The sequence below is a fragment of the Neofelis nebulosa genome, chromosome 6 (genome assembly GCF_028018385.1).
Source record: "Neofelis nebulosa isolate mNeoNeb1 chromosome 6, mNeoNeb1.pri, whole genome shotgun sequence".
NCBI classification, from domain to species: domain Eukaryota; kingdom Metazoa; phylum Chordata; class Mammalia; order Carnivora; family Felidae; genus Neofelis; species Neofelis nebulosa.
In genome coordinates this window covers 36,590,149-36,608,284 of record NC_080787.1, presented here as the reverse complement: position 1 = coordinate 36,608,284, position 18,136 = coordinate 36,590,149, and the positions used below count along the sequence as shown (strand labels likewise).

The 18,136-nt window shown below is 40.7% G+C and overlaps 2 protein-coding genes across 4 annotated transcripts in view; both read left to right on the top strand.

Moving 5' to 3' along the window:
* The window catches only part of RPS10 (ribosomal protein S10), a 193,245-nt gene that overhangs the window by 42,981 nt on the left and 132,128 nt on the right, over nt 1-18,136 (top strand). The gene's annotated exons all lie outside the window — the stretch shown is intronic.
* The window catches only part of NUDT3 (nudix hydrolase 3), a 134,439-nt gene that overhangs the window by 9,527 nt on the left and 106,776 nt on the right, over nt 1-18,136 (top strand). The window contains exon 1 of one of the 3 annotated variants that reach the window (XM_058733626.1): nt 16,671-17,020. The exons of the other annotated variants lie outside the window; for them this stretch is intronic. Within the exon in view, the coding sequence (XP_058589609.1) occupies nt 16,982-17,020 (39 nt within the window). The 5' untranslated portion in view covers nt 16,671-16,981. Of the gene's footprint in view, nt 1-16,670; nt 17,021-18,136 lie in introns of those variants that run through there. 3 annotated transcript variants of the gene reach the window in all.

The following is an 18,136-nucleotide window of genomic DNA, read 5'->3' as shown; positions in this document are numbered from 1 at the left end:
AGCCAAAGTGCCTTCCCAGCACTGGTAGGAAGCTGTTCACTTGGGCCATGTGCCTCTGTCCCCAGCTGTGGAACGGGGGGTAGGCAGCATTCTGAGTGGAATTGTGGCCTTCCAGCTCTTCCTGGGACAGACTGTGAGATACTAGAAGGTGTGTGTTGGTCTCTGGCCCCGCTTCCTGGCACACTCTTGTGATTTCTTACGCGATAACATTAGGAGCATCTCTTGCTCTAATATTGGTCTTTGACCTCTATTCCTGATGCAGGGCTCCTGAAACTCATGTAATTTCCTGGGTGATAGGAGGGTCTTTGGTTCTAATGAGGCCATTCTGGGTGGGCTCCTGGATAGTTTCTGGGTGAAGGCTGGTCGCTAGAAAGACTAAGCCATGAATAGACGCTTGAAATTTTCAGCCCTGCCCCCCATTGCCTTGAGCAGGCAGAAGGGCTGAAAATGGAGTTAATGATCAATCATGCCCGTGTGATGAAGCCTCCATAAAAATCCCGATAGTACAGGGTTCGGAGAATTTCCAGGTTGGTGAACACATATTGGTGGGGGGGCTGAGGGGGTGACACACCCCACCTCCACCGGGACAGAAGCTCCTTGCCCTGTGTATCTCTTCATCTGGCTTTTCATCTGTATCCTTTACCATATTCTTCAATAAACTGGGAAACATAATGAAGTATTTCTCTGAGTTCTGTGAGCCACTCCAGCAGATTAATTGAACCCATGGAGGGGTTGTTGGAACCTCTGGTCAGTAGCCAGTTGGTCATAACCAACACCGGTGATAACGTGGGCTCGTGACTGGCATCTGAAAGGGCGGTGGCAGTCTTATGGGACTAAGCTCTTAACCTGTGGGATGTGATGCTATCTTTGGGTTGAGAGATGCCTGTCAGAATTCAGTTAAATTGTAGGACCCCTAGCTGGTGTTGCAGAGACCTGCTTGGTGTAGGGGAACCCCACTCATTTGGTGACCAGAAGTGCCCGAAGTGAAATGTGCTTTGTGAGTAGTGAAGGAGACTCTCAGGAAAGAAACACACAGTAGGGAAGAACTGGGGTTTTCCCTTTTCAAGTAGGAAGAAAACTGGGGTTTTTCCTTCTCATAAACTGTGCCTTACCCTTCTTTTCTATCTCCTTGCACCAGTCCCCCAAAAGGCTAACCCAGAGTTAGGTATGAGAAACCTAACTGAAGAAGATCATCATAGTGCGATGTCCTTATTTTATGAAATAGGAAAAAAAATTACCAGAATGATACAAAAATATTCATACGTGAGCACCAAAAGTATTTGCAAAACAAACATGAGTGGTTCCCCACCCTCCCCCCCATTTTTGACATTTTATCATTTGTATTGTGTGTGCTGCTGCTTTCTTATTAGCACAGTTACCCAGAAGTGGACTGTGTGCAAATTGGGTTGTGTATCTGAGGCAGATAAGATCATGCTTTTTGTGTGCTTTATCCAAATATACTTGAAGAAATTCTGAGGCAGTTTACGATACTTTTTAACTCATTTTCAAAATGGGAAGTTAGTAACTCGATTATCATGAAACATTTTTGAGCACTTCCAAAAGGAGATAGAGTGAATGAATTTCTACTCCATGTAAAAAAAATTATTACAAAACAATAAAAACTTAAATCTGACACAAGTAGAAACAAACTTATAGAGAAGACAAGACTATTATAAACATAGAAAAGAAATGATCCCTTAAATAGACTTTCTTTGTATACACTTAGTTGATCTCTTTGTTCATAAAACAGTCAAGTCCTTTTAAAGAACTGCTTGGAGGGACTCTTGGCTGGCTCAGTCGGTAGAGCATGTGACTCTTGTTCTCGGGGTTGGGAGTTTGAGCCCCATGTTGGGCTTAGAGATTACTTTAAAAAAAAAAATGGATGTGTTTTAGATGATATTAAAAAAAAAAAGAACTGCCTGGAAAATCTTTTCTTAGTTGGTTATTTAACACTATTCTGATTTTCTCTTTGTTTCTTTCATTCTTTCTTTATTAAAAAAAATGTTTTTAATGTTTATTTTTGAGAGAGAGAGAAAGAGAGACAGAGACCGAGTGTGAGTGGGGGAAGGGCAGAGAGAGAGAGGGAGACACAGAATCAGAAGCAGGCTCCAGGCTCTGAGCTGTCAGCACAGAGCCCAACGTGGGGCCTGAACCCACAAACCTCGAGATCATGACCTGAGCCGAAGTTGGAGGCTTAACTGACAGAGCCACCCAGGTGCCCCTCTGATGTACTTTATAAGAGCAGCTTAGCAGTGATGAACAGAAATGGATATGAACTCAGACATACAGTGCTTCTACTTCTGTTAAAAGGAAGAAATACATGGGGGCACCCAGCTGGGTCATTCAGAGCGTGCAACTCGTGATCTCACGGTCATGAGTTCGAGCCCCACATTGGGTGTAGAGATCACGAAAAAAATTAAAAACAAAGGAAAGATAGTGATTTTCCTTTGAATATTTAGGAATCCTAATAAAATATGCTTTAAAAGAAGTTATGTGCTTTTATAGAACACTTTTTTTTTTTTTTTTTTTTAACGTTTTTTATTTATTTTTGGGACAGAGAGAGACAGAGCATGAACAGGGGAGGGGCAGAGAGAGAGGGAGACACAGAAGCGGAAACAGGCTCCAGGCTCTGAGCCATCAGCCCAGAGCCCGACGCGGGGCTCGAACTCACGGACCGCGAGATCGTGACCTGGCTGAAGTCGGACGCTTAACCGACTGCGCCACCCAGGCGCCCCAGAACACTTTATTTTTGTGAGTAGCTCGAAATAATATATATTTTGAATCATTGGAATTTTAATTATATTTCCTTCCTCTTCGCAGAAATGACTTGGTTGTTAGACTTATATTCAGTCATCATTTGCTAAATGTGCTGAGCCCTCACTCAGGGCTTTTACACCTATCACTGTAGTGATTTTTTTCCTGGGAGGTTTTGCACTTTGGGGAGACTGCCTTTAATAATAATAATAATAAGATGAAACTTTTAGATTTTATTGGTAAAATGAGTTAGAAAAAGAATCCAGAAAGTTTCTGTGTGTAATAATTATATTTCTATGTTATTTAAATAAGTTCACCAACTATTTTTTAAAAAATGTTTTTAATGTTTTTTTTTATTTTATTTTTGAGAGACAGAGACAGCATGAGTGGGGGAGGAGCAGAGAGAGAGGGAGACATAGAATCTGAAGCAGGCTCCAGGGTCCGAGCTGTCAGCACAGAGCCCAATGTGGGGCTTGAACCCACAAACTGTGAGATCATGACCTGAGCTGAAGTCGGACGCCCAACCGACTGAGCCACCCAGGCGCCCCATAGGGTTCATCAACTATTTAATAAGGACGTAGCTTGGGATCATCCTTGTGCTAGACACCATGAGTGATTTTTTTCAACAGAATTGTTTTTTAATTACAAAAATAGTTGTCATATATCTATAAAGAATATTCTAAACTGAGGAGGTTAAGATGTGTAGAACAGAATGTGTGCTCCTAAGGGGCTGTGAGCTGTTGGCAAGATGTAGTGTAGAATGTAAAATATAAGCCTATTAGAGAAGTGATGGAGAGGAGTGTTTAAGGGAATTTGAGGGAGTCTGTGAAGATGAGCTGAAGTGTCAGGAGCAGTTTTATGGAGTGTGTGGGGCCATACCTAGAAGTCTCGGTTAGATTTGGGTAGCTGATGAAGAATATTCCAGGTGGAGGACATCGGGCCAGATAGGTGACCTCATGGAAGGTCAGAGGCCTTTGGAAACCTGTTTGCCCTGAAGTGTCATGAGGACCACAGACCGATGGCTCATGGCTGTGTTTGGGCTGCAAGATGATTAAACAGTTTTTTAAAATTAGTTGCCAATATTTTAATATTGAAAATGTTCAAATAAGAAACCTGGTCTTTAGGTTTCTTGGAAAATCGGAAGATCTGGCAGTTCTGGGCCAGCTTTCCTGTATGATGGCTGTAGCCAGAGCTGACTGGTGGTTGCCCTTTGGACTGTCCACCCCTCTTGAGTTGGCCACAGTCCTTGCCACTCCGCGTGGTCCCTTTGATATCGAGGCCCAGCAACAGCTACCATTTATTGTGGTAGCTGAGGTGTTACTGCCTCCCTGAGGTAGCGCTAAGAGGAAGGTCAAATAGTTCTTGTACCCTTGTAAATTTCACTCTGAAGTAGAAGGGTGGACATAAAAGGGCTACATGTTTCAAGGACAATGGGAGAGTGCCTATTTCTTTATGGAGATGGAAATACTCCTACCTCTTTGCTTTGGACCCACGATGAGTCCTTGTCAGAATAGTCTGACTGACTTCACACACTTGTGCCCCCTTGCCCAGGCCTCATAGAGTAGCATTTGAGTTTTGATGTTTGTAGTGGTTAAGAGCTTGGGCCCTGGAGTCAGATAGACATGGGTTGGAACCCTGGCTCTTACACTCACTACACCGGTGATCTTAAGCAAATTACTTTATGTCTCTTTGCCTCGTCTTCCCTCTTGTAGCAATAATAGTACCTCCCTATTTTATTGTATTGTTGGAGACCTGAGGAAAATCACTTAATATATAGAACATTTAGCCCAGGGCCTGGCACCAGTTAACACTCAGTGTCAGCTATGTAAATAGAAAGCTAAGAAAAAGGCAGTTTCTGACTTCATTGTAACCCGCGCTTGTAGTGAATTGTGGTGAGAAGAACGTTGTGGCATTCGTGAGCCCCGGTTTGCATTTGTTTATGAGTTCGGTTTGTGCTTCTCGAGCAGTACCGCACGGGGCTGCATTTCAGTGAATGTGGCCGACACAGGCCCTGCTTTCATGTTCTTGCAGTTTGACGGTGGAGATCGATAACTAAACCAGCGATTGCAGTACGGTGTGATATTTGAAGTAGAAGATCTTAAAATAGAGTCCTTCAGTGGTTCTCTGGTCTCGTCATCTTCTATGACAGTTTCAGCGTGAGGAGAGGTACCAGACAGGGCAGAGTACTTGGTGACGGTGGGTCCTGTTCATAGGAGCACGGCACTGTTAAGTAGTATACGTCTTTCCTCAGATCATCATTTATGGAGCACCTACCGTCATTTAGGCAAATGTCCAAGCCTGACAGAAAAAAGAGAAAGAAGCCTTTCTCTGGATAAAGAAAGCTTTTGTCCTCAGCCTGCCTCCCCCCCTCTGCCCCAGATCTGTACTTGGAGAAAGAGAAAGTAAGAGGGTCTCACCCAACCAACGTCTGAGAGAGGAATTAAAGACACTTCTCATCCCCAAGGACTTGAAAACAAGACACTCAACAGAAAACCCTACCAGTTTGGAACCTTGGAGCTGCCACTAGAACCAGGAAAATCCTTCAGAATTTAACTTACTTTTTATTTCATGGTGTCAATACTTTGTACCATTAAAAACTAGTACTTTATTGCATGTCTAAGAAAGTATTTTAAGTACATAAAAGAAAACTGATTTAACAACTTACATTTTATTTAAAATAGTCCCTGTGGGGGCGCCTGGGTGGCTCAGTTGGTTAAGCGTCTGACTCTTGGTTTTGGCTCAGGTCATGATCTCACAGGCCCCACATGGGGCTGTGTGCTGACAGCGCAGAGCCAGCTTGGAATTCTCTAGCTCCTTCTCTCTCTGTCCCTCCCCCACTCATGCACTTGCTCGCGTGCTCTCTCTCTCTCTTTCATAAAATAAATAAACTTTACAAAAAATTTAAAAAATAATCTCTGTGGATTAGTTTTATAATACAACAAAATTTTTAAACTAGAAATACAGTGCTGTGTGAGAAAGAAGTGGGGAGATGAATTCTTTGGTTTTATAAGGTGTGCGTCTGGGAAGGACTTGGCAGAGGACTTGATCAAGGGACTTGGGGGGAGCGTATGCTGTGGCCAGACTGGGCAGAAGAGGCCAAGGGCAGCTGAGGCAATAGCACACACATTAGAGCCTCTGGAGAGGAGTTTGTGGGCCCTAGTGCAGGGATTTAGAGTGTATTGAACGATTGATTTTTCTGGCAGAAAATCGGAGCATAGAATGTAGAGTCATTCTGAGAGTGACTCTGCAAGTGGGTATGTCTCTGACGAGAGGGATAAATGCTTTTTATTTCTAGGGTCTCTGGTCAGCTCCTCTTTCCTCAAAGCATTCTTCTTTTTTGGAGAAATCCTCTTTTGGAGAGGAGGAAGAGCCCACACTACCATCCCCAAAACTGAATGGCCAGTGCACTAGCTCCCTTCTCTGCTGTGCCTCTGTGGACGTAGGACTCAGGCTCCGTTAGTTGGTGGCTCAGTGCTTGGGATCTGGGTCCTGAGAAGGCTGTGGGGAGTGTTGGGGAAGGGGAGTGGCTACCTTGCTAACCAGATACTTGTGTTTTAGATCCTGGCTGAGGCTCTAGCTGCCAGTCCTGGAGTGCCATGGTGTGGGCTTATCTTCCCAGCCTGGCCTTCTAGTCCCTGCCTCTCCAATTATCTGAGCCTGTGGTATTTCTTTCAGCACATTTTCTTTGGCAAGATGGCCAGACTTGGTTTCTGTTGCTTGCAACCCAAGAACCCTGTCTTATGCCTTGGGTAGTTTTTAAGGTAACGTCCTCACTAATTCAGTACCCCAGAAGAAATGTGTATGCGTTGAGTCCAAATTATCTTATCTTATCTTATCTTATCTTATCTTATCTTATCTTATCTTTTCTGGGAGAGCTTTAACATTTTTCTATTTTTTTCTGTGGTAAAAATTTCTTCCTGCTAAAGTAATGGCCAAAGAATAATCCAGTCAGATTAGAGCCAGTGTAGCTAACATTGGCCTGAACACTGGTGTTTTTACTAAATGCTTATCAGCATGATCATACCCTCCCTACCCTTGATGCTTATAGTTTCTCTTTTTAGAATTGTCCTAAAGAATATCTGAGGATGTGTGAATTTTTAATATTTTAAACCTTGTGGATGTCAAGGACCAGATTAAAAAATGTTTTTTTTTTTAATTAAAAAAACATTTATTTATTTTGGGGGAGAGTATAAGCAGGGGAGATAGAGGGGGACAGAGGATCCGAAGCAGGCTCTGCACTGATGGGCTGTCAGCACTGAGCTAGCAGCATTGGCTAGAGCTCACAAACTGCGAGATCATGACCTGAGCAGAAGTTGGATGCTCAACCGACTGAGCCACCCAGGCGTCCCAGTGGTTTTTTTTTTTTAAGATTTTATTTTTCCAAAGTAATCTCTGCACCCAATATAGCACTTGAGCTTATAACCCAAAGATCAAGAGTTGCATGCTCTACCTACCGACTGAGCCACCCAGGCACCTGAAAAATGCTTTTTAAATGCAGGTTTATGAAAGCTCTAGGATGTTTCTTAAAATACACATTGTAGTCTCCCAAGTTCTATCTTGATCAGCAAGAATTTATTGAAGCCTCTATATAAAGCCCTAGTCTAGATGCAGTGATGATTTTTAATACTGGAGATGTGTTCACTGGTCTCCAGGAAGAATGCTTTTCTATATTGATAATTAAATTTTCTTTAGGCATTTCAGTGCAGTTGAGCAAGCGGCTATTTTGTGTCTTAAGTGGGGGCAGATAGACAATTGGAAGAGACAGGACTAAAGTACATGGTACAATTAGAAGTATAGAGAGGCTGTGCTTTGGAGGGGCTTCCTGTTGGAGACAGAATACTGAAGTAGTCAATCTTGGGCTTTAGGAGATGGATAGGATTTAGGTAGGTAGGAAGGAGGAGAACAGGTATGTTTAGAAGGGGATCCAGTGTGGTTTTGGGTTGATTAGGACTGGTTTCAGGAAAGAAGTGAATTTTAATCTGAGATGGCAGGGTGGAGAAAAGAAAAAACCTAGAGCCTGAATTATATTGATGTGAATTTGACAAAACTCCTTCCAGATGGCCCCATCATTCTGAGAAGGAAAATGTATATACTGAAAGGGATCTGGTCAGAGGCATTTTAGAGGCGAGAAAAGGTCTGACAGACTGGTATGGTTGGGATCAAAATGATTGTTTTTTAAGTTTGGAAGTTGAATGGTATGTATCCTCATGAGCAGTTGTGGGCCTGCTGTGTATAGAGCACCATGGAGAATAAACTATAAACAGGAAGGAGAATTTTAGAACTCTGGAAACTTAAATCCTGTCTTCAAAAGAGAGGCTAGAAGCATTTATATTTTTTGTATTTCCCTATGCCTTTGCATGTAGGAGCTGTAGAGAGGAAGGGGAACAGAAGAGGTGTTTCAAGGGTGGGGACTGATTCAAGAGCATTATGTAAGGTCAGAGGAGTCCGTGTTTTCATCTGTAAAGTGGGAATAAGTAGCACCTAACTCATGAAGTTCTGTGAAACTTGAATGAGGGAAGATAAAGCGCCTCCCAGGTACTTGTGGAGCATTCGGGAATTGTTAGCCATTGTTACTAAGACGGGATCCACTGAAGGAATCACAGTGGTCAACAAGTAATTATGAAGCAGTGAGATAAGTGTCGTAAAGGGACCCTGTCCAGAATGCTTAAGGCATAGTGGGTTGACTAATACTGAATTGGGAAGTTGGAAATAGTGGGAAAGAAGTAAATCTGGGTGTCGAAGGGTGAGTAGAGGTTTGCTTCCACTACATTAATACAGATTGTGCAGATCTTGAAAAAATATCAGATCCCGATCTTAACAGCCTAGCACACTGCACAAAGATAGGCTTTAGTGTGATGTGTGATCCAAAAGCGTAGGAATTGGAAAAGAAAGAATTTAAATGGAGCAAATTGTAAAAAGGATTTATTTATGGGGCGCCTGAGTGGCTCAGTCGGTTAAGCGTCCGACTTTGGCTCAGGTCATAATCTTGCGGTCTGTGAGTTCAAGCCCTGTGTTGGGCTCTATGCTGACAGTTCAGAGACTGGAGCTTGCTTTGGATTCTATGTCTCCTTCTCTCTCTACCCCTGCCCTGCTTTCTCTCTCTCTCTCTCTCTCTCTCTCTCTCTCTCAAAAAGAAATAAATATTTAAAAAAATTTTTTTTTAAAAAGCATTTATTTATTTACTTTTATTTTTTTTTAATTAAAAAAATTTTTTTAAACTTATTTTTGAGAGAGACAGAACACAAGCAGGGGAGGGTCAGAAAGAGAGAGACACAAAATCTGAATCAGGCTCCGGAGTCTGAGCTGTCAGAGGGCTTGAACTCACAAGCTGCAAGACCATGACCTGAGCCAAAGTCAGACGCTCAACCAACTGAGTCACCCAGGCTTCCCTAAAAAGGATTTAAATGCAGGAAATGAAGCTATATGAGTTTGCTTTCAAAGGGCTTTATCTTCGGAAGGAGGGAAGAATCTTTACATTTGTAAGCCTGGAAGTAACCTTAGACAAAATCCAGCCACTTCAGTGAGATAAGGGAACTGAAACCAAAAGGGTGTTCAGAGCTGTCTACTGTGGTATTTCTGGTGAAATAATGTGTCCAAAAGAAGAAAAGGGCACAGTTTTTTTCTGACAGATCCACAAGAAGAAGGTAAATATGTGGAAAGGAAGAAATGTGAATAAAGATATATTTCTTTTTTTTTTTTTATAAATTTTTTTTTTCAACTTTTTATTTTATTTTTGGGACAGAGAGAGACAGAGCATGAACGGGGGAGGGACAGAGAGAGAGGGAGACACAGAATCGGAAACAGGCTCCAGGCTCTGAGCCATCAGCCCAGAGCCTGACGCGGGGCTCGAACTCACGGACCGTGAGATCGTGACCTGGCTGAAGTCGGACGCTTAACCGACTGCGCCACCCAGGCGCCCCTAAAGATATATTTCTAAAGCTGTCTCCCAGCACCAGCATGGAAAACAAAACAAAAAGCAGGTGGAATGAGAGAGGCTGTGATACAATTATAGAAATAAAATCTATACTGACTTTAGCAGCATCTATTGGTTATTGTCACTTTTGGCTGCAGCTGCTCACACATCCCAGAGCCAGCACATGTGTGTTGTGGGAAGAAGTGAATTTATCAGAAACATGGATATTTTTGGCAAATTTTGAATGCCAAAAACTTATTTTGGAAGGCAGTTTTATTAGTCTTTCTTACATTATAATGATATTTCACGCTCGTTGTAGTGAATTTGGAAAACTTCCCTTCTTTTGAGCCCACTGGGTTGTAAATTACCAGAGATCTAATGCGTCTCTCCTGCTTCTAGTTTATCTTCCCTGGTGCCTACATGGTGCTTTATACATGGCAGGCTCACAATTGTTGGGAGGATAAATACCTACTCTTAATTTCTTCCAAAACATAGGGAGGAAATTCTTTAATCATTATGGTTTTTGTGTTTTACAGCATTGTGATTGGTTTAAATACAGTTTTGTAAACTGGTTTTTCATGTATGATAAACATTTTTTTTCCTAATCTGAACTCCCCATATACATTTTAACGTCTGTGTGTCCATTGAATAGATTAAATAATTTATTTAAATGTTCCTCTGTTGTTGTAAATGCCGTGTAAATGACATTGTTAAATCACAAATATAATATTGGCAGCCACAGTAATTACTGTTTTATCTTTCTCCAGTCTCACAAAATACACATTTTTTTGAAGATGACAGCCCACCATCTTAAAGAATTGCCACCGTCTTCCCCCAGTGCTCATTAATAAGAAACAAGTGTGAGATTTAGTGAAAAGATTGGTGGTATTTTACACTTTTTACAAATACACAAATATTCTTAGATAATTGATAGCCGGGTTTTCGTATCTGCTATTCAGTACAGGTTCAGTGTTTTGATAGGTTGTTTTGAAGTATCTGAAGAAAATTGAGTCTCACACAGAATATGTAGTGAATTATTTTGTAGAATGTTCTTTAACTTGGGTCTCATGGTTTCTTATGATTAGATTGAGGTCATGCATTTTTGGCGATAATGTCTCAGAAGTGATGTCCCCTTGTCAGTGCATCATATCAAAAGGTACATGATGTCAGTATAACTTATTGGTGATGTTAACCGTGATTGTTGGGTTAAGGTGAGGTCTGTCTGGTTTCTCCACTATAACATAGTTACAAATCTTTTTTTCTGTTGTTGAGCACTTTTGAGATTTACTTTCTTAGCAACTTTCAAATAACTGTATACAACAGAGTGTTGTTGTTGTTGTTGTTGTTGTTGTTGTTTTTAAAGCAAACCTCACTTTATTTAGCTCACGATTTTGTTGGTCTGCTGCATAGTTTTTGTCCTCTGGATGAGCTCAGCCGATCTACATCTCTCATACATACTTCTATATAACCTGGATCATGTAGGGGGGCCCCCCCATCCGTGTGTCTGGTTGTTGGCCAGTTCCAAGCTGCGTTACCTTGGTTTTTCCCTCCAGGTGTCCTCTTAACGTCCTGGGGGATAGCTCAGGTCCACTCACATGGCCATCTTGGAATTTCAGGAGTTTGCAGCCATTCTTTCAATCTATGTCAATCTTGATTTAAATGTTATTTACATAGGTGTATACACATTGTCCAAATGTATACTCAAAACCAGTATGTTTTAGTGTATGTAAGATTTGTCTTTTTTTTTTATTGTGATTTTTTTTCCTTTTTTTATTATTATTTTTTCAATATATGAAATTTATTGTCAAATTGGTTTCCATACAACACCCAGTGCTCATCCCAAAAGGTGCCCTCCTCAATACCCATCACCCACCTTCTACCCCTCCCATGCCCCCAGAGTATTGTTAGCTATAGTACATAACATCCCCAGAACTTTTTTTATTAAATTTTTTTAATGTTTATTTACTTTTGAGAGTGAGAGAGACAGAGAGTGAGCAGGGGAGGAACAGAGAGAGAGGGAGACAATCTGAAGCAGGCTCCAGGCTCTGAGCTGTCAGCACAGAGCCAGACTCAGGTCTGGAACTCATGAGCTGTGAGATCATGACCTGAGCTGAAGTCTGACACTTAACCAACTGAGCCACCCAGGCACTCATCCCAAGAACCTATTTATCTTGTAACTGAAAGTTTGTAGCTTTTGACCCTGTTCACACCCTCCTATCCCCACCTCTCATAACCATCAGTCTGTTCTCGGTTTCTGTGAGTTTGTTTTTTAGATTCCACATGTAAATGAGATTATATAGTGTGTGTTTTTGATTTATTTTACAAAGCACAATGCCCACCAGGTTAATCCAGGTTGTTGCAAATGCCAGTTTCTCTTTTCTTTGGCTGAATAATACTCTTATGTGTGTGTGTCGCATTTTCTTTATCCATTCATCCATCTGATGGACACTTAGGTTGTTCCCGTGTCTTGGCTATTGTGATAATGCTTCAGTGAACATGGGCATATAGATACCTCTTCGAGGTAGTGATTTTGTTTCCTTTGGCTATACCCAGAAGTTGGATTGCTGGATCATATGATAGTTCTGTTTTTAATTTTTTGAGGAACCTCCATACTGTTTTCCATAATGGCTGCACCAGTTTACATTCCCACCAATAGCACACAGGTTCTCTTTTCTCCATACCCAGTGCTTGTGATCTCATCATTTTAATGACAGCCATTATAACAGGTGTGAGGTGATGCTCATTGTGGTTTTGATTTATATTTCTCTGATGATGTTGAGCATCCTTTCAGGTACCTGTTGGCCATTTGTATGTCATCTTTGAAAAAATGGTTTAAAATTTCCCTCCCCAACCCCTGAAAAAATGTTTATTTAGTTCTGCCCATTTTAAAATCACATCTTTTTCTTTCTTTTTTGTTTTGTTGTTGTTGTGGAGTTATATGAGTTCTCTGTATACTTGGGATATTACCCTTATCAGATGTATGATTTGCAAATGTTTTCTGTTATTTGGTAGGTTGCCTTTTTATGGTTTCCTTTTCTTGCAGCTTTTTAGTTTGATGTAATCCCACTTGTTTATTTTTGCTTTTGTTGCCTTTGCTTTTTTTTTTTTTAAGGAGTTTTATGATTAAAAAAAATATTTTTTAATGTTTATTTATTTTTGAGAGAGCATGCACGAGAGTGGGGAAAAGGGGCAGAGGATCCGAAGTGCGCTCTGTGCATACTGCAGAGAGCCCAATGTGGGGCTTGAACTCAACAACCCTGAGATCACGACTTGAGCCAAAATCGGATGCTCAACCAACTGAGCCACCCAGGCACCCTAGCTTTTTTTTTTTTTTTTTTTTTTTTTTTAAGTAAAATCTGTGCCCAACGCAGGGCTCAAACTCACAACCCTGAGGTCAAGACTCACATGCTCTACTGACTGAGCCAGAGTGGCACCTCTGTTACCTTTGCTTTTGGTCTCAAATTAAAAAAATCATTGCCAAGACTGATGTTAAGGAGCTTATCTGCTGTGTGTTTTCTTTTAGGAATTTTCTGATTTCAGATCTCAGGTTAAAGTCTTTAATTCATTTTGAGTTAATTTTTGTGTATAATGTAACACAGTGGTCCAGTTTCATTCTTTGGCATGTGGCTGTCCAGTTTAACCAAGAGTTGGACGTTTAACCAACTGAGCCACCCAGGTGACCCTCCCAGCACCATTTATTAAAGAGACTGTCCTTTCCCTGTTACATATTTTTGGCTTCTTTGTCATAAATTAATTGACCATAAATTCATGGTTTTATTTCTTGACACCCTGTTCTGTCTCATTGATCTATGTATGTTTGACACCAATACTGTTTTGATTACTGTAGCTTGGTAATGTGGTTTGGAACTGGAAGCATGATGCCTCCAGCTTTGTTGTTGTTGTTTTTTTTCTTTTATAAAAAATTTTTTTTTTACATTTTATTTATTTTTGAGAGACAGAGAGAGACAGAGCACAAGTGGGGGAGGGGCAGAGAGAGAAGGAGACACAGACTCCAAAGCAGGCTTCAGGCTCTCAGCACAGAGCCCGATGTGGGGCTTGAACCTACAAACCGTGAGATCATGACCTGAGCCAAAGTCGGACACCTAACCACTGAGCCACCCAGGCGCCCCAGCCAGCTTTGTTCTTCTTAAGATTGCTTTGGCTATTAGGGTCTTCTGTGGTTCCATGCAAGTTTTAGGATTGATTCTTCTCTTTTTGTGAAAAATGTCATTCAAATTTGGGTAGGGATTGCATTCAATTTGTAGATTGCTTTGGGTAGTATGGAGCATTTTAATAATATTCTTTCATCCATGGTCATGGGATATCTGCCCATTTATTTGTGTCTTTGGTTTCTTTCATGAATGTGTTACAGTTTTCAGTGTACATATCTTTCACCCCCCTTGGTTAAATTTATTCCTAAGTATTTTATTCTTTTTAATGCAACTGCAAATGGGATTTTCTTAATTTCTTTTTCTGATATTTCATTTTTAGTGTATAGAAATGCAGTTGATTTTTTGAATATGGAATTTGTATCCTACAACTTCATGAAATTTATTAGTTCTAACTTTGGCAGAGTCTTTAAGGTTTGCTTACATATAAGACCATGTTATCTGCAAATAGTCAGTTTTACTTTTTCTCTTCTGACTTGGATGTCTTGTCTTGTCTTGTCTTGTCTTGTCTTGTCTTGTCTTTTCTTTTCTTTTCTTTTCTTTCGCCTAATTGCTTTGGCTAGGGCTTCCAGTACTGTGTTGAATAAAAGTGGCAACAGTGGGCATCCTTGTTCTGTTCCTGATTTTGGAGGAAAAGCTTTCAGTTTTTCACCTTTGAGTATGATGTTAGTCTTGGGCTTGTCATATGTGGCCTTTATTATGTTGAGGCACATTCTTTTTTTACCCACTTTGATGAGAGTTTTTATTATGAATTGATGTTTAATTTTGTCAAAAGCTTTTTCTGTATCTACTGAGATGACAATATAATTTTCAGAGTTAAAAAAAATTTTTTTTTAATTTTTTAACGTTTATTTATTTTTGAGACAGAGACAGAGCATGAACGGGGGAGGGTCAGAGAGAGAGAGGGAGACACAGAATCCGAAACAGGCTCCAGGCTCTGAGCTGTCAGCACAGAGCCCGACGCAGGGCTTGAGCTCACGAACCGCGAGATCATGACCTGAGCCAAAGTTGGACGCTTAACTGACTGAGCCACCCAGGCACCCCCAAAATTTTTTAATGTTTATTTATTTTTGACAGAGAGAGAGACAGAGCATGAGCGGGGGAGGGGCAGAGAGAGAGTGAGACACAGAATCCAAAGCAGGCTCCAGGCTCTGAGCTGTCAGCACAGAGCCCGACACGGGACTCGAACCCACAGACCGCGAGATCATGACCCAAGCCAAAGTCAGATGCTCAACTGACTGAGCCACCCAGGCGACCCAGAGATGATAATGTAATTTTTGTGTTTTATTTTGTTAGTGTAGTGTATTGTATTGATATGTGGAGGTCAAACTATCTTTACATCCTGGAATAAATCCCACTTGATTATGGTGTGTAAAATATTCAGTTCCTTTTTTTTTTTTTTTGAATGATTAGTCTCAGTATGATGCTTCAGTAATAATATTAAAAAATACTTTGTTGGGGCGTCTGGGTGGCACAGTTGGTTAAGTGACCAAGTCTTGATCTTGGCTCTGGTCATGATCTCGCAGTACATGAGTTCAAGCCCCGCATCGGGCTCTGCTCTGATGGTGTGGAGCCTGCTTGGGATTCTGTCTCTCCTTCTCTCTGATCCTGCTTGTGCTCAATTTCTCAAAACAAATAAACTTTAAAAAGGTTAAAAAAAAACAAAAAACCTTTGTTGCATAAAACATAATAAGGTAGATTATTAACATCTACAAATCTAAGGGTAAGATGGCTTCCATCTTCCATATTTTTGTTTCTTACTACAGTTTCATCCAGTTTCCTTGGAGTAGACTCCTCCCTTTCATGAATCCGACAACTCACTGATATGGTCAGTTTCATCATTTTCAGCATCTTTAGACATGGATGGTGCAACTGTGTGTTGAGAAATCAAGTCTCCTAATCTTCCTTTTTTAAAGAAATAGTCTATCCTTAAATATAAAAAAGTTATAGACACATTGTCTTTTATTTGAGAATAAAATATTGTTAAAGTAATAAAACGGTGGTAAAGTAACAGTTTTAGATACAATTTAAAAATTTAGAAAAATTTAAAAATTTGAAATATACTATTGCCAAACTAGACTACAGAATGTATTGTTTGTGTTTTTGTGTAGGCATAAGCAAAGCTTCAGAATTTGGATTAATGATATGTAGGGCAATATTCAGGTTGTAGGAATTTATAGCAGGTGTAAATGACTGGTAAGAGCACAGAACGATCAAACTGAGTTAATCTCTGAGAAGCATATTTGTATCCTAAACCTGTTATCTTAGAAAATTCTAGATAACAAGACTATACAAGTACACATTCCATTAACGGTCGGAGTGATGACATTGTTACCTGTCACGTAGCCTCTGGAAAACTCCACTGTACACACATGAGAGAATAAGAGTGCAAAGGGCAGATAATATCTTAGTATTAATATGAAAATAGTATTGGCCCCTCAGGGACCTGTGCCCCCCAGCTCCCAAAGGAGGTTTTGAGAACCTCTTTTTCTGAGTGATTCTTAACTGCAGCCTGATGTGAAATTTTGGTGGGAGGAAGGGCATTGTTATTAGTCAAGTGCTTTTTTGTGCCAGACACTGTTAGGAATTTTATTAGATACAATCTCATTCAGTCAAGGTCTTTGGAATGGTGGCAGTGGAGGTCATATGAAGTCACAATTGGGTTATTCTTGAAGGTGGGATTTTGTTGATTGGTTGAGTGTAAGATGTGAGTAGGGTCAAGGGGGGCCTTAAGCTTTTTGACCAGAGTATCTGGAAGGGTAGAGCTGCCATTTCCCTGGAATGGAGTAAACGACTGAAGGAGCAGGTTTGGGATGGGGAAAAGATGAGGTATATATAGAAAATGGCATTCAGGGGAGAGGAATGGGCTGGAGGTATAAATTTGAAAGTTGTCAGCCTATCAGTGGTATTTTAAGCCACAATCCTGGACAAAATCACAAAGAGAATGAGTAGGTATAGAAGAGAAGACACTTTGAGGACTAAGCCCTTCAACACTGCATGATTTAGAGGCTGAGGAGATAAGGAAAGAGTAGCAAGCAAGGGAGCAAGGAAATCGGAAGAGTATGTGTTCTGGAAGCCAAGGAAAAGTTGATTCAGCGCAGAGTGAGAATGTCATCATGACAAGGGCTACTGATGGGTCAAGTGGATGAAGACTGAATTGGCCATTGGATTGAGCAACAAGAAGGTAATTGGTGACTTTGATAAGGGGGAAAAATTCTGTTTGCAGTGGATTCAGGAGTGAGTGGGAAAAGAATATAGATCAGTAGTTACAGACAATTTTACTGAATAATTTTGCTATAAAGGAGAGCAGTAGATAGAAGGGGGATATGGGGTCAAGAGAGGGTTTTGTTTTTTCTTGAGGGAGAAATACAGCATGTTTTATGCTTTGGTAGAGAGTTAAAGTCATTATGCAGAAGAGAGGGGGAGAATTGCTTGGAGCAATGTTTTTAAGTGGGGTATAGAAAACCACTGGGTTGGTTTCCACTTGGAGCACAAATAGTGCCTCTGTGGTACTAAGAGGAGAGACCCGGTTTATGGGCCTGGGTGCAGTAAGGTAGGGAGATGTAGAGATGGAAACATGTGGATATTCTTTTCAGATTGCATCTACATTTTCAGCAAAACAAAACCAAGAGAGTGAGGGTGGAGCAATTAAGGGCAACGTGCCGTGTCAGGTATAGCTGTGAAATGGCAAAGAAGCCGCAAAAGGACAGCCTAGGGTAATGTGATATAACCAGAAGTTAGGCCGCTTGCGAACTTCACATCTGATTACCTCATGCGAATTCTAGGATTATCTGTGACAGAGCTTCCATTTTGGCTCCATATTCTCACTGAGTGAGACGTACTTACATTTTTTTAAGTTCACTTAAATTTTTGCATCTTACCTTTTGTATCAAGGAGTATTTTTAAATGTACTGCCTGATTAGTGTTTGATATCTTAATATTTGTGTTCAAACAATTAGCTTTTGCAGTCATGTTGTACCTTAGAATTATCCTTGTTTTAATGGTCGTGTTATACTTCACCGTTCTTGTAAATAATATAGAAAGGTGTCAGAAAACTTTATTAACTGGAAAGCAAAAGGGTAAAAACAGCTGATTACATCAAGTCTGTTTTATAGGCTACTAGCACTAATAATAAAAGCAGCAGGCATTAGTTATGGAAAATGTGCTTTTGAACTTTGATACATGATGCAGATCTGTAAAACCAATGGCCAGTTGCTTTCTAGTGAAGGAAGAAAAGCAAACAAACCCATAGATCACAGTTTTGTCAAGTCACCCATGTCTAGAACTGCTTAAGGACTTT